General features: G+C 38.9%; 1 protein-coding gene across 1 annotated transcript in view; it reads left to right on the forward strand.

Annotated features, from left to right (window-relative positions):
* The window catches only part of DDX10 (DEAD-box helicase 10), a 167,694-nt gene that overhangs the window by 95,956 nt on the left and 43,793 nt on the right, over positions 1 to 27,945 (forward strand). Inside the window, exons 15-16 of the mRNA XM_042868170.1 lie at positions 2,262 to 2,423; positions 16,872 to 16,928. Coding sequence (XP_042724104.1) covers positions 2,262 to 2,423; positions 16,872 to 16,928 — 219 coding nt within the window. The remainder of the gene's footprint in view (positions 1 to 2,261; positions 2,424 to 16,871; positions 16,929 to 27,945) is intronic.

Here is a 27,945-nt window from a genome sequence, read left to right on the forward strand (position 1 = left end):
CTTTATATTGGTGGGAACTGAATTTGTAGTTCCTATAAAGACAAAAATGCTTGTAGTCTGTATATATGTACGTATATAAAAAATTATTTTGAGAAGTGTATCATTTTCATTATTGGTTTAAGTTCTGCAAAACTATTCACTTCCTCTGAGGAACAGAGAGGTGTTGTTGTATAGTGATGTCGTTTCACAGTTATATGTGTTAAGGTATTTGGAAAAGAACAGTTAGTACATCTACCTGTCTGTACTTTGCTCCTGCATATTATCTTCAAGGTTAAATGGAATACAGAACTGAGCTTTTCCTTACAGAAATGTAATGCTGTTTTCTTACAGGTAATTGCCAAAGCTTCCCTAAGTCTTGAGTTAATGTGCAAACCTTAGGAGTCTGTGATATTCTTTCCAACACTCACTGTTTCTAGATTGAAAATATTGTTTGAAAACCTAAGGGAGTACCAAATTTCCACCTACTGGTGCAGATGTAAAATTGTATCAAAATTTGCCAGTGATATAATTGGATCTTTTCATAACCCCTGGAAAAATGTATTGATTTGGTCCAGAAAGGAGTGATTGTGGATTGCTAGTCACTGTTGGGTTTCCTCACAAGGTGATAACCTCACAAGGAAGTCTTCACAAACTTTTCTAACATTTTATTTTACTTCAAATAGCTTCAAATATGTACATTGTTTTTCCATTTCAAACACTGAAAAAAATGTAGTGGTTTTTAAAAATTTTTTTTAAACTGTAGATCAATTTCAAGCACTTCATTTGTTTTTGTGATCAAATGAAATAATTTTATAGCCATATAAATAATGGCATTAGTCACAATTTAAAATGTTTTACAAGTTACTCCGCTGACTAGAAATCATGCACTCACATATTTTTAGATATTCTAAAATAGTTTTCTGTTCTTAAATTACACATACAAATGCTTCATGTGTTGGTGCAACAAAGCAGAAAAGATGTAAAGTAAAAAGTAGGAGAAGAATTATGGTTAGGAAACTATACAGTGAACATGACTTATGGGCAGTAAGAAGCTGCACTTAGAAGTTTTACTGTTCTGCATACTTGTCTTTGCTAAAAATAATTTCCTTCAGGAAATGCATCTTCTTATCAAACATAATCACAGAAGCTCAATTTTATGAGTGAAAACAGATTGGGATTGCTGACATTTTGGTGAATAACATGGTGCACGTTGGGAAGCCCTAAAGATGCCTTGGCATCATTGTTTTTGTTTTTATAAGCTACCTGAAAGACATTCTGTACTTTCTGTCATTTGGTTTATTTGTTAAGAGTTAGTTCTCTGTAAATCTATTAAGCAAGAATGATTCTTACAAAGATGTCTTTGCCTACCATAAGCTCATATGTCATAGGTGTGGGTGTTTTTTGGTGAATTGTAGTTTTTGTTTAGAATTTCAGATATTCAAATGATGTTGAATTTTGTCACATCATCCCCAAGTGAAACTTCAATCTTAAAACATTTGCACTCAAGTTTTCATGTAACAACCAGTATAAACCTCCTCATCTGTTCTCCTCGCTTCCCTAAAAATACGGAACAACAATTATGATTTCTCATGTACTCTGTGATGTAGACTTTTCTCTTTCTTCTCTCCATTAATATGTTGGAATATTAACTGTTTACTTGAAGATACACTATTTAAATTGACCGCTGTTTTGTTCTGCTGCTTGTATTTTGGAGAGTCATTTTTTGAAAGCAAATATGAATTTTCTCCCAAAATGTGCCATTAGGCACAAGTAATGTGGTGGGTTTTTTTTCCACAAATTTTTGAAAAACAGGAAAAAGTTCAAGTAAATCTATTGGGCAGTAACAATGTAGTGAGGGTTTTCATTTTCAAATACTTATTTTTAACTGAATGTGATTTTGAGTGAAGTATCTGAGTTTATATTGTACAGAGTCTTGGGTTTTTTTCCTTTGCAAATGATTGGATTTCAGATTGGATATTAGGAACAATTTCTTCTCAGGAAGAGTGGTGAAGCACTGGCACAGGCTGCCTAGGGAGGTGGTGAAGTCACCGTCCCTGGGGTGTTCAGCAGTGGTGATGTAGCACTTAGGGAGTGGTTCAGTGGGCAGTATTAGTGGGGGGTGGACAGTTGAACTAGATAATCTTAGAGATCTTTTCCAACCTTAATGATTCTGTGATAATCTTTGTTTAGTCCAGAAAATAATGTATTGGACTACTTAGGACGTAAGAACTTTATTGTTAAGAAACATTCCTAACTATTTTTTCTTGTCGCGTATAATTCAGTTAGTGCAGCAATGGCCACCTGTGCAAAAATCCAGTTTGGCAAAAACAGATGAAGAAGATGATGCTACTGGTATCAACTTAGATAAAGTGAGAGAGATACTGCGGGAAGAAGACAAATTTGACAAAGAAGAATACAGAAAGAAAATTAAGGAAAAACACAGGGTAAGTTAATTTCTTCTTCAGTTACTGAAGTGCAAAAGTAGATGCTTGATACAGATTGCTCAATGAGTATACTTAAATATATTATGAAATAGGTGCAACACAGGTTTATGTAAGTGCATTGGTATTTTCAGTGTTACATAGGACTCAGAAGGACTGCTCTGACATTGTGAATAGCTAATTGCCTCAAAGCCTTATTCAACAGATGTTTATAACAATGCATCTTTGATTACAGCTTTAAAATTGGGGAAGAGTTCAGTGGCAGTGTTATTTTATGGTTTTAACGGTTTGTTTGGAGGGAAGGAGAAGTTTGGTTGTTTTTTCCCAATACAGCTGTACAGGGGGAAGGGGAATTGAAAAAACCTGCAGTGTTTCTAGAGTACCCTGACTCAACATTCAGTAATGCATTTCAGATAGGCGTAAGTGCTAACTTTTTGTGTCATTGTTATTTAGACTGTTGTTTGGTTGGTTTGGGGTTTTTTTTTTTCATTGTTACGGGTAAATGTGAGATTGTGGGACTGTATTTTATTATTGACCTAATTTATACTCAAAGCTTCTAATTTCCAAAGCATTAAAAGTTGTTGTTTTATTTCCCTGCTTTGCAAATGCCAATCCAGTTTGCCTTTATCCACTAATTGCTAGTGATTGATGGTGGATGTTCTGGCCTCAGTTAAGGCTTCCGTTTGAACAAAACTGTTCAGAGAGCATTTACAGAATCTTCAAGTTACATTTGGGCACTGGAGTATCCAGCTGAAGTCAAAGCATACTTCACACATTTAACTTGAAAATCTGCCACTGTAGTCCTCTTGAAATCATGAGATCTAGAAACATCTCACCTTGTTTTTCATTAGTGCAGCATTACATTTAAGAATAGCTGCAAAGAAATAATCTATTGTCTACAGAAAAGATAAAATTATAGTGAATTTTAAAGGAATTAGAATTCAAAGATGCAGCTTGAAAAACAAGGAGAGACTGATATATCAATCTGCCATTTACTGTCAAATTCATATTCTTTGAGCGATGCTGTTTTATGTTTGGTGCTAGACTCTAATGATTAAATGCTTCATCAACTGGCCTGTTAGCGCATCTTCGTCTCCATAGCGCCAAGGAGAATAAATAACATTGATCAGATATTCACTTGCATTTAGAAAAGCAATATTTCACCTGTGGAGATACGACGGAAAGAGAGAAAGCCTCCTTTTGAAAGCCAGACAAATAAAATGAACAGAATATGCCGTACCATAAATGTGGAATGGTGTTTTTTTTTATAACTGTGGAAAGTGACAAGTTTCTCAAATGTGCCTTCCTACTTAGGTATTATTCTTTAGGAAAAGAAATAGAAAGGGAAAAAAAAAAAGGAAAAAAAGTGTTATGACAGAAAGAAAAATATTTTTTAAAGAAATCTTCTTACTGAGGGATTGTGAAATGTGTCTTCAGTTTTAAGAGCTGCATTCAAGAATTGCTTGCACATTCAGAGTTTTTATTTGTGGCTTAACAATGAGAAGTAAAAAATGTTCCTTATGGTGAACCCTTTGTACATGACATAGCATTCAGTTTCCTGATTGTCATTTAATTTTTGAAGTGATCTTACAAAATGTTTGGTATCCTCAGTTTTTACTTTCCCATATTTAAAAAAGATGAAATTGAAATGGCTGGAAAGCTGATAGATGGAGTTCAGAATTCCCTTTGTTGGACTCTCATTTGCTTCCCTGCTATCTCACCACTCTTGTGGTTGAAGATGATCTTCCACCCTCACTTTAAAAAGCATTCAAGTTTGAAATTCCAATTAATTTTAGACAAAAATAATAGAGGTTCTTTAAGGTAAAGTAGCACAGAGGGAATGTATTTTTGTTGCTGTACCTTTTTACAAAGATATGCTTTATGTCAACGTTTCCTGACTACAAGCTGTTGCTGCTTAGGAAATAGTTGTAATAGTTGGGAAAATATGTCAAGTCCTGTTGGTGTGTCTGATGTAAGCAGAGGCAAGCAGGGTCTCCCTTCTCTTGGGTCATATTAAGCTTGTCAGGGGATCAGAAGAACCACTCTTCTAGTGTGCCATTAAGGGGCATAGAAAGTGCATGATTGGTTAAACTGACACTGTATGGAGAAGTTCCAGGGTATAATTTAGAGATTATAGCTAGATGAGAATCACAGTGTATCTGCTTTCAGCCATTGGTTTGTCACTGGTACTTTTTTGGAACTTACTGCACGATCAGTGGGGCAAATTGTCAGCCCTGGATTACGTGAAGAGTGCAAGGGAACAGTCAGGGTTTTTGAAGGGTGTTTAAGGCTGGATTAAGGAAAACCTCATTATTTGAAATTCAAGCTGCCTGACAATAGAAAGGAATTACATGGCCACTCTCACTTTGCCTCCCCAGTAGTGTCTAAAAAGTTCACCTGTCTCATGAAACTTCCCTCCCTAAAAGTTAACAGCAGTTAACAGCAGATACTTTGCTGAGTCTGGATCTTTGACGACAATCTCGGTGACCACAGGGAAGCAGAACTGCATCATGGCTGTGCTGGACAAGCCTGATCAGATGCCTGGTCATTCTCTGAATTTCCTATTGGAAGTTCCATTGTATGCATGTTTTTGGTCTCAGACATGGTGGTGAGCAGGGTGGTTAGGAAGCATGCCATTAGCACTCCAATTTGGATTTGTTTGAATTTCTTGTTTCTGAAGCTACTATTTGCAGTTTTATATACAATTACCAGAATGAGGATGCTGTTAAAATTTGCTGCTATTTTGTATATATTAACACATCTGTGGTTGATGAGGGAGAAAAAAAAAAAAAAGATAGTATAAGAATTTGGACCATAAAGATCAGTTTCTGTATGTGGTGTACTGACCTTTAAATGTTTGTTGCATGTAATTGTAAATGTGCAAAAACTTGTGTGCACCTTGAGTCCCCATTTTGGGTATAACATTAGGAGACATTGTGTTAGACAGTACTTTGCTAGAATAATAGATTTTATTTATGAAACCTGAAGATTTAGCATACCTTTGTACATGTATAAGTATGGCTGCCAAAAATGAATACTTTAGTATCTTTTTTATGAGCTGTAGGTTTGATTTCATTATACCTAACCTACTAAATGCGGTCTTATTTTGTTCATGCTGTAGGTTTGATTTCATTATACCTAACCTACTAAATGCAGTTTATTTTGTTCGTGCTAATCCAATAAAAATAAATAGCATATGTCAAAATGTCAAAAATGACAAATCTAGATCAAAGAACCACAGAATAGTTGGAGGGGACCTTCAAGCCCACCCGGTCCCAACCCTGTGCTGTGGGCAGGGCAGCCATCCGCCAGCTGAGCTGCCCCGCGCCCCATCCAGCCTGGCCTGCAGCACCTCAGGGATGTGTGTGTCGGTTCAGATTTCTTTCTTTTAATTCTTTACTTCCTGCTGCCCCTGGGGATTGCTGTAATTTTCTGTTCTGTGTATTTGGCAGTTTCCATTCCATCCTTTAAATCATTTTTTGAAACATGTTGCTTCTATTAAAAGCATTATTTAGGTGGGTGGGAAAAGCGCTGGAGCACAAGTGCGTTTTGGTTTTGTATAAAGCAAGTGCAGCAGTCCTTACCCTGGCTGAGTACCTCAGTAATCCAGACATCAAAGGGCCTCTGAAGTGGAATGTCTGCCACAGCCTTCATAGGATGGCTGAGAATATCAGCACAGCTTATGGAGGGCTGTACTAATATTGCTTTGTTTCAACAAGTTTTTTGTGTCCTGCCTGTGGATTTGTGTTTTGATTTAGGCTGTGGGTGGACTCATGAAAACATTCCTTTTTAACTTTTTACAAAATTGTCATTTTATAGGTCGACTTCCATTGAAGATCCCTCTTTTTGTGGTTTCTTTTGAATAATCTTGATGATGGAAGGTCTTGAGGAAAAAAATGGAACTTCTTAAAGTCAAAACTTTCATGAAATAACTTCTTTTATTATTAACTTTTGAGGTGAATATGGCCTGTCAGCTTAATATGAACTTTCCTCGCAAAATCCTTTCTGATGAATAGCAGACCTACTCAGAAACTATCCACAGGCCATTGCTTTTAAATCCATTTCTGGATCTCATTTAAATGAGCACAGTTTTCAGTATGATCAGAAATACGTTTTGGTGCATTCATGAGATTCTTGGATTAGATGAGATGTGTTGCAGTGCCTTAAGGCATGTGCAAACTTGCAAAGCATCTACACTATAATTAGGTTTCCTTCAAGAGATTCATATCCTCTGTTTCCTTTGCAAATGGGGGAAAATTGAAAATGTGATGGGTAAAAATAAATAAAAACCTGAGGTATAATTGTAACGTAATTAATTCCTATTGAAATTTTGGAAGCAGAGTGAATTTTAGCAGTTGACCACAAGGGAAAGGGCAGTAGCACCAAGGGAGACGATGTGGAAAGAATTCTGCATTAAGGGAAATCTAATGACAGCAGAGAGAGAGGTATGAATTTGAGCTCCTTTTTGAAATGTGTAAAATGTTATCAACAACAATAAAAGGAGAAGCGAATAAAGTATTCAGAAGATGTTTTTGCACTCCATTTTTCAAGTTTCTAACTGAGAAAGTGCTGTTGTTAGGATGAAAACACTGGCAGAGGGAGATTAGTCTTGCTTTTTAATAACCTCACTTTCTTCCAACTGGGTGCTGAAGGAAAAAATGAATAGAAGCCTCATTTTTTCCTCCCTTTCCAGCAAGTACAATATGCTATGAACTTGAGATGATCAACACTAAAAAATGGCTAAAAGGCATCATTTCCCTGAGCTGAGTGGTATTGCAAGCAAGATACGGTCGTCCTCAGGGGCCTGATACTGCAGGAGCTGAGTGTAACTTAGGGAAAGGTTTTGATGGGATAGAAACTTGTGGTTTCGGGAGTGTGCTTCCCCAGTGAACGTAATGAATAACTTTCTGTTAAAACTCATTTTGAAGTAATGTGGACTGGTAAGGAAATTCAGATCTCGTGTGTGATGATGTTGCCTAGAATTTTTTAAAATTGAAAACGAGATATAAGTTTACTTATGGAGAAAGAATTCTTTTTATTATGTAATCAGCCAAATGTTAGAATTAAACTGTGAATTTATTTTTAAAAGCAGTAATGCTGGTGGTTTTTTAACTAGCAGGAGAATGATTGCATCAATTAGTTGGGATGTCAGCTGCTGTGTACAGCGGTTGTCCCTCCACTGTGTGTCCCACGCCTTGCTGCGCTCCTTCGGCCTTACCTGCTGGCTAATGCTGCAGCATTGGCTCTGCCTCCAGCCCCAGCCCTGTGTGCTGGCTGTACGTTTCCCAGGTGGAAAAGTTCTCAGGGAGAATTCCTTGTACTTTTCCCCTTTTCTGGCTGACCTTTTGCAGCCCCCTACCAGACTTTGTCTGCTAATGATTCGCTTTTGCAAATGACTTCTGTTCATGACAGGAAGTTTATGATTTGGATGTGTTTGTATTGTAGAAGTATGTAATGACTTAGGCTGAAAGGGACCTTAAAGTCCACTCAGTCCCAACACCCTGCCATGGGCAGGGCTGCCACCCACCATCTGAGGCTGCCCAGGGCCCCATCCAATCTAGTAAAGAGAAATACAGATGTTAGGCAACACGAACCACTCATGCTGGAAAATAAAAGAACCCATGAAAAATAGTTTTTGGAGTGGGAAATCCAATCACTGTGTTAGTTCTGAAGAGCGAGTGCATTGCATTTCAAAGGAAGTAAAGTTGGTAAGCTCCCCGTTAGGCAAAGCACCGGGATGGTCCTTCCTGGTGAGCGGCAGCGTGTCAGGTCATGGCATGGTTGTGTGGTTGGTTTGGTGCTGTGTGGAGGTAACACTGCTCTCTCCTGTAAGGAGCATGCTGGTGTAAGTGCAGAATATAGAGGGAGGAGGGCAGCAGCTGTGAGGAGCTCAGAGAAGCATTAGAGATGGAGAGATGTGTAGAAATGAGTCAGGAGAGGATTACTTTGTTAGAAAGCCTGTCTGAATACTTCTATTGCTGTTGTATACTGGCGCTGCTGCTGTTCCATCCTGGGTGCAGAGCTGTTAAGATAAGGAGGCTGGGTGCTGCTTGGTGGAATGACAGCCATGCTTGGCAAGTCTGAGCACCGGAATCTGTTTGATCTCACTGCGCTCACTGCTTGTGTTTTCCTTGTTTTTTTCTTTTCACTTTGAAAACTGGATGGGCTGCACTTAAAACTGAAGTACCCTATGATTTTTACAATCATATTCTGATATTCAATCAGATTTTTCTGCAAAATCAGAGTTTCTGGCTTCATGTCGCTGATGTGACAAAGCAGCAACTGAAATAATGGAGTAACAGGTTTGTGTACACCCTGACGAGGTGTGTGCCAGTGCCACTCACAGGAGGGAGAGCCAGAATGGGCACCTGGAGAATGGGGGAGAAAGTGAGGCTTCAACTGGCTTCATCTGTGTGTGTTCAGAGTCTGACTGAGACTGCAATTTGCACACAAGGAATCTTACTGTACTGCCTCTGTATATTAATTAGCTGAATTTAATATCTCTTTCTCTTTGGAAACCTATTTTTTAGAAGCAATCTGTATGTATATATTTGTATACATTTCTTAAGGGTATGTATGTTCAAACCAGATGGCCTATTGAAAGTACTTAATATCTTGTTAAAAAAACGTCTGTCCTGGAAACATGTTTGGTTTGCTCAGATGTTAGATGAGAAGGGAATCATTTTCATTTCTGCCAACCACTGTCCTGTATTGATTTTGTTCTAACAGTGCCCTTTAAGGGTCAATTTCTGCCAGTTAGTATTTTTTCTCTTAAATGAGGATGCATTCTGCATTTACCTCTGAGTCCTTCTCCACTGCTTGCTTAATGCTTATGCTGTCTTTCACATGCTTTTGTTGCCATGCTTTTGTTGCCGCACTTTCACACTTTTCATATGCTGTCTTAAACAGTTCATTCTATACTTGTGTGTTTCATTTTCCCTGCCTAATAAATAAGCATCAGTCGTACAGATGAGGTTTTTACATTGTTATCTTGATGTTATTGGTTGTTCAAAGAGATTATTTAATAGATATCTAAGCCCAAATGTAAACAGATCAAAATAAAAATCAATCACCAAAGGCATAAAAAAGCTTTTCCTTTTTTCCCTGAAGGTATTTAAATTTGTGTATTCAGCAGTGACCAATTTTGTACACTGCATAATATATATATTTTTTTATCCTTGGCTGAAAATAATACTCAACGTCTGTTCTGTTCAGCTTTATCTTTCAGCTGGGAGTGTTGTTTTGGTGGTTGGGCCACTGTTTGCATGTAGATGATTTCCTAATCTCTATTTCTAAACAAATATTAAAGCATGTTTAAATACGCAGTTAAAAAGAAAAATAAAATGTAGCAGTGGCCGAAAAACTGACTGCTGAAATGAGATTTTCTTATTCTGTGTGTATTCTGCCCTCCCTCATTCTGTTTATTTTTAACTTATTAAAATAATAAATAGTTCTCACTGATTTCTAGTTTTTATTCTATCCACCTGTGCAGAGCAAAACCGCTGTGGAAGAGAACAGGATTTGTTTGTGTTGGCTCATGTGCATGCTGATTGTGTATAGAAGATTAATCTTGCTGTGTGGGCTGCTGGTGTGTTTATTAGAGCAGGATTTTCAGATCCCAAGTCGCTTGCAAGCTGAGCAGTTAAAAAAAAAACACAACAACTTTTGCATGTAAGTAGCACAGAGCTGGTGTGAACTCTTCTGAGAGAAACAAATGTGGGATACCACAGTGAGATGTACAAAGTCGCATTTCAGAGCACATCTGTGCTTTAAAATCTGGGCAGAAACCAGGTTTTGGAAAGGATGATGCCAGTATGTAAGAGATGCTGTGAAATTCTGAGCAGCTGTTTGTGCATTTTCTGTAGCACATTTGACTCTGAGTCTCTAAAATAACTCCTACTAAAGTAACAGTTGATACTAAATACTAAAAAATGAAATCTGGTGCTGCTATCAACCAGCAAAACTTTATTAGCAAACGCAGCCAGAATTTTTTAGTCTGCAGAGTGACATTGCTCTGAATGCCAGCCACTTCTGGAAGCTGTTGTGCTGGACACCGTGACCCCAGCTGTTGGAGTTAATAGATCAGTAGCTCTGAAGTGTAGCATCAGTAGGTAAAGGATCAGTTATTGCAAGTGCAGTATTAAAATTTTTGATCAAAACCTGCAGTTGATGAGCATTTAAGTTTTTTTTTTAAAGATGAACAAACATACATTATATTATTATAATTACTGTTCTTTTTTTCTTCCTTTTCTGACTTAGTGAATAGTTTTTATTTCAGCCCACAACTTTTATTTTTGTCCCATTGTCTCTCCCCCTGGCAGAGGGCAGTGAGCAGACAGCTGTGCGGTGCTGAGCTGCCAGCCGGGTTAAACTGCAGTGGTATGAAACGGTGCACAGATTGCCTTGAGTGAAACTGTTGCATGCCTGCAGCTAAGCAAGCAGAGAAGGTCAGTAAGGCTGGTAAAACTGCTGTACAACACCAAAACCAGGAGTTCGTTTCTTGTAAATCTGAGTACGAACATTGCAGAAATTCTTTCTATACATGACAATAGTCCCTATAGATTAAATATTGCAGACAAACCGCTTGACGAATTAAAATGAACTCTCAATTAACTGTAGGAAGAAGAGGGTCAAAAAAGAAGGGGCTCTCTGGGCAGAAAAAAACCTGTAAGCTTTCAGAATTGCAGGAATGTTTTTAAAATATCTATCAAATATACATATATATCAATTATCTTTATGTATCAAGTACCTCAGCTGCTAAGCTGTGTTTATGTGAATCTTTCACTTATTGAGAGCTTCACCAAACACAAAGGGCTGCTATTAGTCATTAATTTTTTCACCTTGACCTGAAAACGTGGAACATGAGAGTTTTTCCTTTTAATAAGTGTTGTCAGTATCTTGAGGGAAAAGTTAAAAGGGCATGAGTGTTTGTTTGTTTGAAAATCCAGTAGTGGGAGAGGAAACAGGAGTGTGAAGTCAGTGACAGAGTTCAGCATGTAGCTTTTCTGTATGTTAGAAGTAGAAGCAAAGTGAGCTGTGGTTTTGCCTCGTTGTTAGGACAGAGCTGGTTCCTTTGCCCCTTTGAATGCAGAACAGGTGGAAGGGTTTTCGCTAATGGTAACTCTTTCTTGTTTAGCTGAAAACCAGACGGTGATGTGAAACTATGTGATGATGACTAAAGCTTTTCATTCTTGTGATCACTGAAATTACGGACTGTCCTCATTAGCTAGATGTGTAACTGTGGGGAAAACTGATCATTTGCAGGAGAATTTTAAAAGCTGATCAGGAAGGTCTCTGAGCTGTGTAACACTATTTATGTTGGTTTCAATTGGATCTTGAAACAGCAGGAGAGTTCTGGAAAATATTGAGAACTACCATGAAGATACTTTTAAGGATAATAAATTAGTAATTTAGCCTGCAAGTAGTCCACAGCAGGCTGATAGAATGACTGGCTTAAGGCTCCTTACTACAGAGTGAAATGAAAAGAGTATCAGTAAATAGTGGGGCTTTGTGCAAAGTAGGTGTAGTGAAATGTGTTTATGTGTGATTTTGTCAGAACAGAATTTGTTTTGGTAAATAAATCTATCAAATATATTGACATTTCTACAAGCTGTTCACTTGAGCATTTTGATTAATAAGTTAAATAAAATAAGATTAATGTAGCACAAATTAAATAGACCAAAATTTCAGCAGTTGGAACTTTGCAAACCAGTGGCTCCTGATTCACAGTGGACTGTTTCAAGAATTTTTTTTAGTGAAGTGCAGGAAAGCTTTCTTGCTAAGTTGGGCTCAAGCAGAGAAAACTGCGTTTTAAAATTGGTTTGTGAACATGTTTATAGGAATCATAGGGTGGCTTGAATTGAAAAGTACCACAATCATCGTCGAGTTTCAACCCCCTGCTATGTGCAGAATCACCAACCACCAGACCAGGCTGCCCGGAGCCACATCCAGCCTGGCCCTGAATGCCTCCAGGAATGGGGCATCCACAGCCTCCTTGGGCAAATAAGAATAAGAACTTTGGAGTGTAATGTGAGGACTGTGAGCTCTTCCTTCAAAGATGGATGCCTTAAGAAAGAAAGATATGGGTGATGTTCTGGTTGCCCAGGTCAGTGTGAACTATGGCTGTGGGATTTTGCTGGCATGATCTAAAGGAATCACTGAATGTACAAACGAAAGTGAGAAATGTGGTTGGAAAGATAGTAAGATCTCATATAAATGCCTTTTCATGGAATATTTGGGAAAACAGACATAAATACTGGGAGACATCTGGAGTTGCTTTTGTTTACCTTAGAAAAGAAAGCAGAGTTGGCATGAGCGGGACGTATGTACATTGAGACCTGAATATGGTCTCAATAAATACGAATATACCTTCTGCCAGTCAAGAGATGAAGGGGCTAAAAATCAAGTATAAGTAGTTCAGTTCAGTGTAACAGCAGCTTCACTGAAATGTTTTTAAATCTAGAGTTCTTTTTAAACCAGGATAGGAATGTTACTGTAAAAGGTGATACAGTCCTACAGCCTGTTTTTGTGGTAGCCAGGTGCATTGATCCCATCTCCTCTTCTACTTTCTTTTTTGTACTCCTCATTCCAGTCTCTGCACCTTTAAGATCTTTTTTGTCTTTACTTTTCTTTAGAGACATACGTATATTGTGCTGTCTGGCATATTTCTGTTCTGTGGCATTATGTCAATCTTCTGCTTTCATAGCTGTCTTTGCAGTGCTCTTTGTAAATCTCTTGAGCAGGAATTTCAACTGTATTGGCTTAAGTCTGTGGCTGTAGTTAAGACACTATCTAAAATTTTCTGTTCTACCCAATTTAAAAACAGCTTTATCCTGCTTTGTAATATCTAGTAGGTTATTTTCTAGCTCTGTATTCTCTTTCACTTTTTTGAAAGTAAAGTTTGAAAAGGATCAGTGTTTTAGCAGAAAAGTAAGAGAATAATGGTGACCCGAGTGAGCAAAGAACGCCCAACTAAAGCACGTAGAAAAAGGGATTGAGAGAAAGTGGAAAACCTCAGTAAAATCATTAGAAAGGTATAAATAAAAATGGTCAGAAATGAATACAAACTTGACTTGGAAGGGAATCATACAAACTCCCTCTGGATCGCGGTAACATCCTGTCTTATTTCCCTTTTGTCTCTGCTGGTTTGCATTATGAAGAAACGTTCACTGAATATTTCCAACTTTTTCCCCTTCCTTTGTCTTTCATAAAGACACCTAGCTCATATTTGAAAGGAAAAGCATTTACTGCTGTCTTTCATATTGCTGGAATTCAGGAGGAGCCAGATCTTCATTCTCTGTGCTTCTGTATATTCAAACAGAGCTGTGTTCATCCCAATGGAGTCATTTCATCTTTCTTTTTTAACCATGGCCATTTACCAATCTGGGTGCTGTCTCATTCTGCTGCCTGTTCTTGTTTTAATTGGCAGAGGTGGTTGAGTGTAATTTGTATACAGTAAGTTGGTAGTAAAAGTTGCTGGGTTTTAATGGTAAAGGTTGGGGATATTTGGAAGATGTTCTTAAAATCTAGAATCTGAAATCTGATATGACTTATACATATTGACTAATAAATGGTAAATCAGTTTGTAAATGTGGTAATAGTCCCTGGAAAATATGAGTATGTGTAAACAATTCTTATATTAATATCTGAATAGCTGGATAAAAACTGACTTTTTGTTTTGTTACAAAATTGTTAATTTTGGTTCTACTCATGGCAGTGCTTTCAGACTCAGGTAAACATACATCATTAAGTTGGTCGAATAATGATAGCAAGCTTGCATATTTGTATATTTTGATAGATGTCAAATCACTTCTGGAAGATGACTTGAACATGACTTGCTATCCCATTGTTCTGCAAACATGCAGTCTAAACTTCAGAGCAGTTAATGACTAGCACCAAACTCCTGGATGAAACAGTTCTCCAAATACTGTTTTTTAGTATATATCCTAAGCCTGATTTTCTGGCACATTAACTATATGTAAGACCAAAGTGAATCAGTCCTCAGCACCTCCATTTTGAGGTCTTGGAAAACAAGATTCTTTTTTCAACATAAGTCTGCAATGCTTGGTTCATCTGTTTTGGCAGCTGAGGGCTGAGAGATGCAGTGGGCTTGTGCTTGGAGTGCTCAGGTCTGGTCTGTTGCCGAGTAGACTAACAGTGTCCACACAGATGGCATCTGGTTCCAGTGGCTTCTTTTGGCCCATGTGATGCTGTTGTGGCTTTAAATAAAAATATTGACTGCTTTTTCATGTTCTAAAAGAGCTGAAACAATGAGAGCTGTGTTATGTTTAACTACGGTGAAGTCTTTTTTTTGTTTTTTATACCATGTGCTGAATGCAGTGGCATGTAGGTTTGGATGGATTGAGGTTTTGGTGTACAAAGGTGTCAGCTGCAGCACTGGAGAACTGTGTAAGGCAGAGATACACAAACCTCATTCAGTTTTTTCACTGCCTGCTTCTGGGAATGAACTTTTGATCTGTTCAGTTTTGATGTAGAGAAGAGAGGTTGATCTACACAGACTTTGAGAGTGCTTCAGTTGCTTGGGCAATCAGAAGGACAGAAAATGGCATGTACCACAAAGATGTCTCAAAAGAAATTGAATTCAGACAACAATTGAAAATATTGGTAGTGTGTTCTGACTTTCTCAGCACCACACGTGTACCATACTACTTTCCCAAGCAGCTTTGGGAAGTACCTTCCTGTATGCTTTGGTAAAACTAGTGATAGTGTTGGAAAATTGAAACTGACTTGGCACTGGTGTTATATGGCAGAGTAAGCCTTTGTCCATCTTCAGCAGAAGTACTGCAGTAGAGTTACATGCCAGAGCATCAAGAGCACCAAAGGGAAGGTCTCTTGAGAACTAATAGTGCAGCATTAAAGCACAGGAGAAGAGGATGAGTGCTGACCAAAAGAAACACAGGCCAGAGAGAGCTGAGTGCTCTGCATCAGTGTCCTTTACCATGCATGGTCTCTGGGCAGTTGTAGCTTCAATATGGGTGTGCTCAGCTAGCAGTGACAGTGGCATCTGTGCTCCTGACCAGACCACCTTACTCATTAATTTTATGGTGTCTGCTCTTTAATTGCGATGATAAAGCACCAGAACTGCTGGAGTTTTCTCATCATATCCAAGAGCGATCTGAAATGTGTCTTCATGCTGTAACATGGTTTTCAGCCTTTTCTGTGCCAACGTGTTGACCCAGAGCTGATATTAAAGGGGTGTCCTGTTTATGTGGACTTACATGCTGGTGCTAGGGACGGCTTATGTTGCTCAAAGGAACAAAGACAGATGCATCACATAAGCTTTTTTATGCTTGTGTAAAAAAGGTTGAGTAACCAATTTTGTTGACGTTGCTAAGATGAGAGTTTATGGCCTCGTGCTGTGCCAAGGGTGGTTCGAGTTGGATATAGGGAAATGTTTCTTCTCAGAAAGAGTGGTGAGGAATTGGAGCAGACTGCCCTGGGAGGTGGTGGAGTCACCATCCCTGGAGGTGTTGAAGAAGTATGTGAAAGTAACACTGAGGGATGTGGTTAGAGAGCGTGGTGGGGTGGGTTGATTTTGGACTAAGTGGTCTTTCTCAACCTCAATGATTCTATAAGACAAATGGAAAATAGGGAATGGTGTCCTTTACTAGCTGGTGTAAGTGCCCTTACTTGAATTTCTGTCCTTACCTCATGAAATCGATAATTGAAAGGATGTTAAATTACAAAGACCTGACAGCAAATAAAATAACGTTTCAGTTGGTTTAAAAATAAACAAATCCCAGTAACAAAAAGAAGAGAGAAAGAGGGTGATTAATGTCAGTTATGTTAAATATTTTGGCTGCTTCGGGATGTTAGAAATCTGGCTGGCAGCTTTGAATGAGTTTTATCATTGCTTTTTACTCATTTGCCTTTGGTGGAGGCAGCTTGATGTTGTTATGGCTCCTGAATTGATGCAGTTACTAACAAAAATTCTTCAGTAACATTCAGTAACAAAAAGTAACATTTACTTAATAATGGAGATAAGAAAGCTATTGAGAATATGTTATAGCTTTCAGTCTTCAGCAATTCTGAAGTAGGGAAAATTATTATTTTTGCTCGTTAAATAGATTGAGTTCCATGTTAAAGCAGTGAGAAATTAGAAAACTTACCTTTTGGTGCAGTTTTTATCTGACCTGTTTTAGACAAGTACTAACTTCATCAAAATACTTAACTGTGTATTTCCTTCAAGAGTAGTGAGTTTCAGTGAATTTGAATCATTTTGATATCATTTAAGAGCAAGAATAAGAAATAATATCTCAAGCAGATCTTTTTGTATATAATTTTTCATCAATAATGTTTAGAATAGATTCCACCATTATAATCTGTGTGCACTAAAAATATCTCGGCGTTTCCAATAAAATCTTAAGTTACTAGAAAAAAAAACAGGCTGGAAATTTTGTTTCAAACTGTGGATTTTCTTATTTGTTTTAGGAGAAAAGGCTGAAAGAGAAAGCAGCGAGGAGAGAAGCCAGGAACAAGAATGCACGGGTAAGGATTTGTGTTTGGTTATGATCAAGCTAATGCTTGTGCTTTTCAAACTGTTGTTTGATTACTGCATTTCTTTCTTTAATAAGCGATGATTTGGTCAATGACTCCTTACAGGCTTTTTCTCCTTGCTTATCTTTTGTCATTCACCTACTGCGATGTGGTTATAATGACATTATGAGAAGATGCTGAGTGGGGTTAGGAAGTTTGTATGTGTGTGTATCTATTAATAACATGGAGGCTTTTTGAAATTGCAGTTTCTTTATTCTGTACGTCAAGTGAGCTGCCATTTCAGCTGCAGTGCTGATGCCATTTTTTTCCCCTCTAAATACCTGAACATATTGATAACCTGCTGCAGTACTGAAGGCAGTAAGGTTTTTGGTGAAATCACGTTTAGACTTGTTTCTGCTGAACCTCTTTCTTTAAGCTACAGGTGTTTACACTGAAGTTTATTCCTGCCTTTTGTTAGGCCCCAACCCTTTCCTATCCTTATTCATATACGTGTATTATTAATTTCCTCATGGCTTTTCTAGTTTTTCATGTTGTGTGTTCTGTGATGAACTGAGATTTCATTTAGCTGGAAAGAATATGGGCTGAGGAATATACATGGTATTTCTCATACTGCATCTCCTGTTTCCTATGCTACATGTGTTCCTATTCATTCTTGGCAGTTAGCAGAAATCTTACTCCCTTGAGAAAGTGGATGATGTTCTGTGTTTTCAATGATGACCAGGTGTTGGGAGATAGGAGTATAGGAAGACACTTCATACTGTAGTTCTGAAGTAAGCACAGTTTAGGATGGAAGGCCTAGTTGTAGGATTAATTCTGTCTTCAGAGATGGCAAGCTGTGAGAGCCACTGATGTTGTGACCTCTCAGTGAAGCAGCAGAAGTTTTCTATGTGAAATTAACATGTGAATGTTTAGAGTGGCATAGTTTTAATGTATTGAGCAAGCGTGGTAGAAAAATTATGGAATGAATGATTAACAGACATCTGAATATAGTGAGAAAACACTGATCGGATCAGACTGTATCACACTTGTAAATGTTTGGCTGTGTGTTCATTTCACTTTTTCTTGAGGTATAAAAAATCCCCGTGTCATATTACTCAGCAGCTGGAGAAATAAGGCCATTCTTCTCAGAGGGCTGTGCTTACTGATGTGCTTCCCCTGTCCAAATTCTTTGCCAGTCAAATGAATCTCTCCTTAATGATAGGAAATGAAGAGTGGTCTGTGTGTGCTCTGTGGGTGTGCACATGTGTACAGGATGGTTTAAATACAGATTGGATAAGATGAAAACATGTTTTGATGCACACTTTCCTCTCCTCTATGCAACCCTGGCATGCTGGATGCAGCCTGGCAGACTTGCTGTGAGAGTACCAGCAGTGTAAGCCTGTTGTTGCTTGGACTTCTTTTTACCTCTCAAGTGCTGAGCTTGGTCTGTGCAAGAGGAGGCAAAGCTCTGAAGCTTCACGTCATCCTCTGTGAAAACTGCTGGCCTTTTTGTTTTGTTCAGAGGCTACTTTTGCCAGAACTCTGTGCAGTCGAATCCTGTCACTTTCTGTGGGACTCATCTGAAGGGAAGATGTTTCCATTGGGAGCAGCTGTGACAGCCTGGAGTTAGGCATCTCAGTTGTGGATGTACAGGGGAGCAGCAGGTGTTAGATAAAGGTGGCAGTTTCAGGCTACTGGGTGTCTGAGGAATTAATTAACAACACTCCCTGCTTTACAGAAGCTTACAGATGAAGCTGCAGTAGCTGAAGCTCTCCATAGTCTGTGTAGGATATGACTCAAGCAGCTCCTATGAGACATCCAGAGGAAAAAAAAAAAGGGAAATAGTAAAAGAGAGAAACTATTGAAACAGAAATGAGTTTAGCAAATGTATATTGCCTAAGTCAGGAGTTCAAAAACTTTCACATTTTCACTATATGGCTTGTGACCCACTTACTCTGCCAGACACAATTCTTTAACAATTAATAGCATTTTCTCAAAAGAGAAAGCAATATGGAGAACCAAAAAGCAGCGAAGGTATTTTTAGCTACATATTAATGCAGTTCAACAGCTGGAGAAAGGGATTAGATCAACAGCTCAGAACAGCCAGTCACATCAAAGCAGCTGGGGTCATAATCTGTTGTTCCACTTCTACCCACTTTATTTCTGTTTGCTTTAACTGCTTCTCTCATAAGATAAATTCTTTGGGTTATGGAGTCTTATTTATCATCTTTCAGTAGTATCCAGCTACTGGCTCTGACCAAAACTCCTTTTTACTTTTCCACTCTAAACATTAACTAATAGTTCATCAGTTATGACTTTTGCTTCTCTTGTTTGGTGTGATTCCTGCCCTGTTGTCCTGCTGTTTCTTGTCCTGTTTTTATGACTGGGCATTTCTGGCTTTTTTTCTAGAATGAAATTGGAATCTATTTCTCCTGATGTCACAGGAGCCCACAGCAATTGCAGGGAACTTTTTACTCAGCCTTTGAGGCATGAGGGATAGGCTCTGCAAATGGGATTTAATAACCAAATTCTAGCATACTCTACTGAGTGTACTGGAACATGCAGTTAGATGTGTAGTTACTTGCAGTGTTATTTGACTCCACCTTGGATAAATCCTCACACAATAAATTAACTAAGTAAGAAGTGAGGGCTCTTAAAGGATGTTTTGGAGAAAGTATTTCTTGGAATTTATTACCATTAATTGAATTTGAGTGTAAAAGGATGTGAAATCAGACAAAAGAGCTCTCTTCTTTTATTAAAGAGAAACTGGAGTCTTAGGTTGGGTTTTTTCACTGTTGGTTAGGAGAATTTGATGAGAATTTGATGCAGCCCCAGCAGCAAAGGACAGAAGTGAATCACTGGATGGCTTGTGTTAGACCTTAAAGATCACCCAGTTCCAACCCCATGCTGTGGGCTGGTTGCCTCCCACCAGCTGAGAGTGCCCAGGGCTCCCTCCAACCTGGCCTTGAGCTCCACTGGGGATGGGGCACCCACTGCTCTCCGGCAGCCTGTGCTAGTGCCTCACCACCTCCTGAGTAAGGAATTTCTTCCTAACATGTAATCTGCATCTCCCTTCTTTTAGTTTAAAATTAATCCCCTATGAAGTGACAGAGCAGCTCCGTGTGGCTGGCACTCATGGGCCCAGAAGTACCCTTCACTTCTAGGCTTCCCCTGACATTTAAAAGCTCTTTCTCTGCAAGCAGCTGTTGGCTGCATTGAAGCTAAACATGACTATAGTTCTCACTGAGTTTACTGTATTGCTGTTTGAATGCCTCAGAGTGCTATTGATATGTTAAGATAACTTCCTCACTTCATAATTATTGCTTTTAAGAAATATATTTTTGAAGGAAAGGCATTTTCCAGATGCAGCTGAGTGCATCTGTGGGATGCAGGGCAGGGAGTAGATGGGGAGTCTCAGGATAATATGGTGTTTCCAGCTCCTTCACTGATGTTCTTTGTGATCGTCAGCCAGCAACACCCAACATGATGCAAAATATGATAACTAGCCCTCTCCCCCCCAAAAGAGGGCATTAGCATCTGCTAGAAAGAGCTAGGACAGCATCTGCTAGCTGTGCCAGGAGGTAAAGCTTAGTCATTACAGTTGAGTGAATCATTTTAGCCATTAGCAATCTTGAAGAAGTTAAAAAAGGGAAAGCATTTGTGTACAAGATGTTAAAGTAAAGCTACACAACTTAGCTGCCTTCCTCTATCTGTTGTCTTGAACTTATTAGCATCCGGTCACTCTGAGAGGAGTCTCCCCAAGCACTTGATGTTTGAAGAATTTACTCTGTGCATTGTGCAAATTGCTTATTTTGAGATTGTCACCTGACTGAAAAGCAACTGTCTGGAATACCAGAAGCTGATTACCTCAAGATTTGTAAGGAAAATGTTGGCTGATTAAAACCGAGAGAAATCTACCCAGAGCGTGCACTCCATACTGGGAGGGTTTTCCTCTTTCTGAACAGATTGAGGGGGTCAAATAATTGTAATACAGTTGAGGATGGGGATTGTTATTAGGCAGGAAAACTGGTGTCTTTTTGAGTATATAATAAGATCTAGGTACTCAGAGTTCAGAGACACTTTTTTATATGAATTATTTCTTTCTGAGTGACTTCAGGGCATTGAAGGATCAGCAGCAACATCAGAGTAATTATGCTTTAACTTTTCTCATGTCTTGTCTTTTTCCTCTGCTCTTCCTCCAACATGTTTTGCTACTCCCCCAAGAGTTAGTATTCATATATCAGATTTTATATATTTTATTAAATACATCTTCATGTATTTTTTGTAGTTCAAAATTTTCATGGAGTCACAGTGGAGTTAGGAATCTTGGTTCTCAAGATTGAAGGGATGTGTGTGAGCGCATCTATAAAACACACCTGAGTGAGCAGGAGGCACATACTTGAAAGATAAAGCTGTGACAAATTCAGACATGGATGTCTGTGTGTATCGCATCACTGCGAGATGCAATCCTTAGTGCAGCATTCTGTTTTCTGCTCCTTATGCCATGCTCTGTTGAGATTTAACCAGAAACGTGCTGTAACACCCTGTTGTCTTTTCCTCCTGAGTATACTCCAAGGGATTCGTGATAAACTGGCTGAACGTAGCTCAAGAAATCTTTGTGCCAGGTAGCAAAGGGATAGAATTGGATCTCTTGAGAACCTATTGTCAGTAACCCATTTGGAAAAATATAATCAAGATATGATGAAAATTCTGCATCCACTGTATATCGTTCCTGCAGCTACTGGAAATGACTTCTGTTAACTCTCAGCTGTGCTTTTGCCTTGATTTTCTTTTTCCTTGAAAATCTAGCCTGCAGCTACATTCTTTAGGTTGTAGACTCAGATTTGCTCTGGTTGTTTCAGTGTGGAAAGAGATGTATGGGCATTTGGTTCATGCTCCTTTTGAATAGTTTCCCAAATTCCTTTGATGGGTTTATTGGTATTGAAAAAGTCTTGTGGGACATCCTGCATCTCTGTGAGTCACTGGTTAACGGTACAGGTGCATTAATTGCCTCCCATGGACTGACTGTTCATTGCTTTAGCTCCCTGAGATTTCTGAAATTGGAGCAGGGTTTCTGGGTACAATGCTGTTGTGGTCTGGGGATCCAGTACTCGAAGGGAGCACATAAACAGGAGGGGGAACAGCTGTTTATGAGGGTGGACAGTGATAGGACAAGGGGGAATGGTTTTAAATTGAGACAGAGGAGGTTAAGTTAGATACTAGGAGGAGGAAGTTTTTCACATGGAGGGTGGTGACACACTGGAACAGGCTGCCCAAGGAGGCTGTGGATGCCCCATCCCTGGAGGCATTCAAGGCCAGGCTGGATGTGGCTCTGGGCAGCCTGGTCTGGTGGTTGGTGACCCTGCACACAGCAGGGGGTTGAAACTCGATGATCATTGTGGTCCTTTTCAACCCAGGCCATTCTATGATTCTATATGATTCTACGTTGAGATACTGTGAACTTTATTTTACTCATAGAATACCTCAGGAGAGGATTATCATGTCCCAGCAGAGCTTCAGGACAGTCTGTGTCTTATCACTGCTGTTCAGTAGCTCCAGAGGACTTGGTTGGTTCAGCTATAAAATCTTCCAGCATCACTTATGTGGAGAGTTTGCAACTGAAATGACCCTGAGAATTAAATCCCTTTTAATAAGTCATTCTTAAAACAGTTTAATTAACCTCAGTGTTCCCTGTTAACTCTCATGTTCTTTTTGCATATCCAAGAAACTGTAAGTAGCTCTGATTATTATAATTTTGTGTTTGTGTTGTTTTGAATTTTCTTGACAAGCTTTGTGAATTAGCAGAGCAATTTGAATATGAACATTTTAATTACTGGTTTAGTAATTCTAAACTTTCTTAAACAGAATCCCAATTTCAGGTTGAAGTTGTTAAAAAGAAATGACTTATTGATAAAGAACTGTCTGTGCTCTGAGACATTTTTAAAATCAACATATTCTACACTATTTAAGTTAGGATTTGAAAATGGCTATTGTATGCCTGTAAGAAAACTTTATCTGTGCTTTGTTTATTAAAAATAGCATGCTAATGATTCCACTTAATATGGCACTTAAATTGCTTTAAGTAAAGCTGTAATAAGCCATGCTTTTTCTGCAATTAAAAATATCTATGATTAAATTAAAATTTCTGCGCTGTAGCTCTGAACATATAACAAGGAAGGATTCTTATGGATTGATTTGCCAATTCTGCACACTGCCGTGAAGCTTTTCATTACAGCCATCAGCACATGGAGAATTTTAAATAGGTTCATAAGTGACCATTTATAATAATTGGACGTATCCATAGCAATTGAATTTAGTATGATATTCACAAAATGGTATGTAGTGACAGCCTGCTGCTCTGCACCCAGTTAACTGATGATTTAATGGTTACTGAAGAGATTTCCTCATAGTTTAGGGAAAAGCAAAGATTAGGGGGATTGTGTCCTCTCATCCTTGAAGGTCTGCTGAAGGAAGGTAGATGCACAATGTACTAAAACAAACGTGTTTTCATTTCAGTGTCTGACATACCTGTACCCTGTGCTTTCTTTTGTGTTTGCTTTCTGATTTATGGTAAACAGAGGAAATGTTTTTTTCTTTAAGCTTCTTATTATTTGCTTATTTATTTAGAGTTGGGGTGGGGTTATGGTTCTGGAGATGATGCAACATGTCAGTTTGAATTTGTGAGTATAAAGGAACAGGAGATGTGTCTCTTGGATCTGCAGTGATAGGGAATACAAAAGTTAGTGTCTTATTTCACTGTAAGTTACTTCCTTTAATATCTATAGTAAAAAGTAATACTAAAGAAATTTCTCCAGTACTAAAGCTTTGAGTTTACACTGTTTAATTGATTATTCTTTGAGGAACTTTTTATTTCTGAATTTATCCATTTGTGTTTAATATAATTGAAATAGGATCCTTGGAACTATCCTGGACTTATGTTGACTGCTGAGCTTCAGAATCTTCAACATGTTGAAGACTGAACATTTTTGTTTATTTCAGAACAACAATATTTTGGCATTGGAAAAAAATGAAGTATAGCTCGGGCTATTGAAATTGCAGGATTGTGAATTGAAATAAATGTGTTCTAACACATATGCATTTCTCTCTTTCTTTTGAATCCTGTGGGTTTTCTTCTGGTTTACTAGGATTGCATAGTTAAATTTAACTCTTGGTAGCTTTAGAATTAAAGAGAGCTTTGGCAGCATTCCATCTACGCTCTTGAATTAGGATCAGCAAATAACTGAGTAATTACTTGAGTCACTGTTTTGAGTTTCTTTCTGCTTTGCATAAAGGAAATATTTATCATTCCACTCCCTCTTCTTCCTTCCCTTCTTGGGCCCATGGATGTCAGGAGCAGGATTCCCCCGTCATCTTCTTCCCTGCATGAGGTAGTATGTTGGAGCACAGACAGAGTGATGAGAGCTCTATTCATCTTGTGCAGATGCCTTCCTGAGGCTAAAGATTGAATCCCAGCAGCTTAAGTGATATACATTTTTCCATTTGAATACACATTTCATAAATCTAGGCAATGTATTCGACTCAATAGGTGTATCTAGAAAAACAGTAAAAATGTAAGAAATGAGACAAGAACTTGTGTATTGCAGAGTGCAAACACACAGATTAAGAGGCAAAAACATTCCCACCCGAGCTTTGTATTTCCATTTCATCACTGATTAGATTTTTCATGCTAACTGCACAGCACCATGTTCTGTAAACTTAAATACGGGGAAGAAGAGTAGACTGGGACTTTCTGTATTTCTCTTCTGTATCTCTTTATTCCTCCCCTTTGATTAAAGAACTTTACAAGGAAATTGTGTAAGGTGCTGTGATCTCAGTTCATCAGTATGTAAGCCTTTAATTTTTCAGAATGCTGTCTTGCTAAGGTGACAAGTGTACAGTCTAAGAGAAACTAGCCACTTGGATGTCATTTGCAATGTAAATTAATGCCATCTTCTCTTCTTGGCTTCCAAAATGTATAGTTCAGTTTCATTCAGACTCATTAGACACATCCTCAGCAGTCTCAGCTTGAGCAGAACACAAATGGTCACTTTATTCCTGCCTTGATCTTTCCAAGGAATAAGAAGAAATCACACCAGTTTGTGTCTGGTAACCAGTATTTGAATTCTCCCCCATAAGGCACAGATTTTAAGCTTTTCTAGCATCTGCTATATTCTGTGCATGTTTTCAGCAACAGATCAACTGGTTGCTATTCTTCTTTGTGTCTCTGCACCATCCTTGGTGCCTTAACCAACATAGTACAGTCAAATAGCCAGGAACTGGTATTTTGGAGACCAAATTCTCTATGTCTACTCTCAGTCCAGAAGACATGGGTAACTCCAAACAGCGTAGGTCTAGTGATCTAAGGCTTCTCACCAAGCTTTTATTTGTGAAACTCTTTTGTATTTGTAAGTCTTTTTCAGAGAGGAATGCCATCTAGTGAGAATATATTCTGTTGTGAACAGCACATGTATACAGGTGCCTCAGTTGTGGCTCGATAAGTATTATGCAGATGGTTGAATTTCATAAATAAGCTGGATCAGAACTGTTCAGACCTTTATTTTGCATCTGGTATTAATCTGAGTCACTTCCCAGATTTCCCTATGTGTTTGAATATATATATATATTTTTAAAGCATAGGTTTTAAATGTTGGGATTCAGTTTTGCTGCTTATCCCAGGTACAAACTTCTTAAATATGAGTTAATTGGCTGATGAGCTGGGGTAATCAGATGTGTTTGGATTATGCTGACATCCTCATGCAGTAAGGAAGCATAATTTTAAATTAAGCAACTCTTCTTTCTCGGCATCACCCCTGTTTATATTCTCGGTTCGTGTTGCTTGCAGCATTGTACGTAGTCAGCTATAGCTACTCTCAGCAGTCGTAATTGCTACTAGTGATGAAAATTGATTCTTGCAATCAGAAAACCATTATCTGCATTCTGACTGATAAGACTGCAGTTGCCAGTGTTTTAAAATTCTTATGATGACTGTTTTCAGAATACTCCAGGGTCGTGTAGTCACTGAGATTCCAGCTGCTTTATGCTGAATTTTACATGAGCGTTAAAAGAAAAGGAAAAAAGCTTGTAATGACTCTCTCAATGTATTTTTTTCAGACCATTTTTAAAGATTTGTGTTTTGTCAGATTCTTCTTTTCTTAGAGATACTAAATCTGTGGTAGTGCAATATTCAGTGCTTTAAAACAGGGTGTAGTATTTGCTGTAGCTGTTTGTTCCTTTATCAGCTGCATTCATAAATCATGCTGTTATTAAAAGGCTCTTCACCAAGAGGGTGGCTGGCCACTGGAGTAGTCTCCCCACGGCAGTGATCACAGCCCCGAGCTGCCGGAGTTCAAAGGCATCTGGACAGTACTCTCAGACATAGGGGTTGACTTTTGGCTGGGCCCCTGCAGGGCTAGATGGTTCTTGTGGATCTCTGCCAACTTGGGTTATTCTTTTTCTGGAGATCATAGTAAGTCCCACACAGCCTTCTTTTTGGAGGAGTCCGTTAGGACTCCTGACGTCTTTGTTGGTTGACTCCAGATCTCCTTTGCAGTTTCTTTTCCTTGTGGCAAATCATAATTTTAATCTTCTCTCTTTCCTCCATTTAATATTTCCTTTCTCTTGTTTTTTTTTCCCCACTTCTTGATTTTTGTGTTTCCAGGACCCTTATCTTTTGCTGTTTCTTCATCTCTTTTCCTGTTTCAAAAGGAGGAGCTACATTCCATCTGCTGCTACCTCTGCTAGGTTACTTTCTGTGTTGTGGAAACTGGGAGCACAAACAAAGGAGGAGCAGCAGGAAGAAAGACAATAGTATCATCTGGGAGCAATCTTCATAAATGTGCTTAGTATTTTTAGGGAAAGGGTGATGTTCATTCTATTTTTCTCCTTTCCTTTTTCTTTCTTTATGTAGCGTCTCATACTTCAAGGAAATGCATTCTGGCTGCATTCCGTTGGGTTGAACCATTTGGTACTGTTGGGTTTTGCAGGGCCACCAGTCCTTTCTTCCAGGAAAAGCTGAAAGAGGCTGTGTCTCTCTTGCTCTTTGCACATATTTGTGTTCTGGCAAGAAACCTTTTGCTAAAAGAGCATCAGTGAGAGTTCAGAGCTAATCACTCTTAAATTAAGAAAAGCCAGAATGAAAGTTGGCAGTGCTTGTCCCTTTCTGTATAAATCCAGTGATGCAGATTATAAGAGATGATTCAATGATTCTTTTCCTCCTCATCCTTCGTGCTGAGTCACATCTTTAGCTCAGAGCTTGCTTAGTGTGTACTGACTGGAGACTGCATTTTTTTCAGGAGTTTAGTATTTTCATTTGCTCACAGTGAGAATGCCATCCATTAGATGAATGGATTAAAAACCTTGTGACAAACAGTGTGTCCATATATATCATCTGCCCTCCAGCCAGTTCCTTACCCTCCGTTGGATAAGGAACTGGCTGGAGGGCCGTGCTCAACGGGTGGTGGTCAATGGAGTGAAGTCCAGCTGGAGACCTGTTACAAGTGGTGTCCCCCAGGGGTCGGTACTGGGGCCCATCCTGTTTAATATCTTCATTGATGACTTAGATGAAGGGATTGAGTGTACCCTGAGTAAGTTTGCAGATGACACCAAGTTGGGAGGTTGTGTCGATCTGCCTGAGGGCAGGGAGGCCCTGCAGAGGGATCTAGGTAAGCTGGATCGCTGGGCTGAGGTGAATGGGATGAGGTTCAACAAGGCCAAGTGTCGGGTTCTGCACTTTGGCCACAACAACCCCAGGCAGCGTTACAGGCTTGGGGATGAGTGGTTGGATGATTGTGAAGAGGAAAGGGACCTGGGAGTGTTGGTTGATGCTCGGCTGAACATGAGCCGACAGTGTGCCCAAGTGGCCAAGAGGGCCAACGGCATCCTGGCCTGCATTAGAAATAGTGTGGCCAGCAGGAGCAGGGAGGTGATCATCCCCCTGTACTCAGCACTGGTGAGGCCGCACCTTGAGTACTGTGTTCAGTTTTGGGCCCCTCACTACAAGAAAGACATTGAGGCCCTGGAGCATATCCAG

This window comes from Lagopus leucura, unplaced genomic scaffold (genome assembly GCF_019238085.1).
Source record: "Lagopus leucura isolate 7727_CA_CO unplaced genomic scaffold, USGS_WTPT01 Super-Scaffold_100001, whole genome shotgun sequence".
NCBI lineage: Eukaryota > Metazoa > Chordata > Aves > Galliformes > Phasianidae > Lagopus > Lagopus leucura.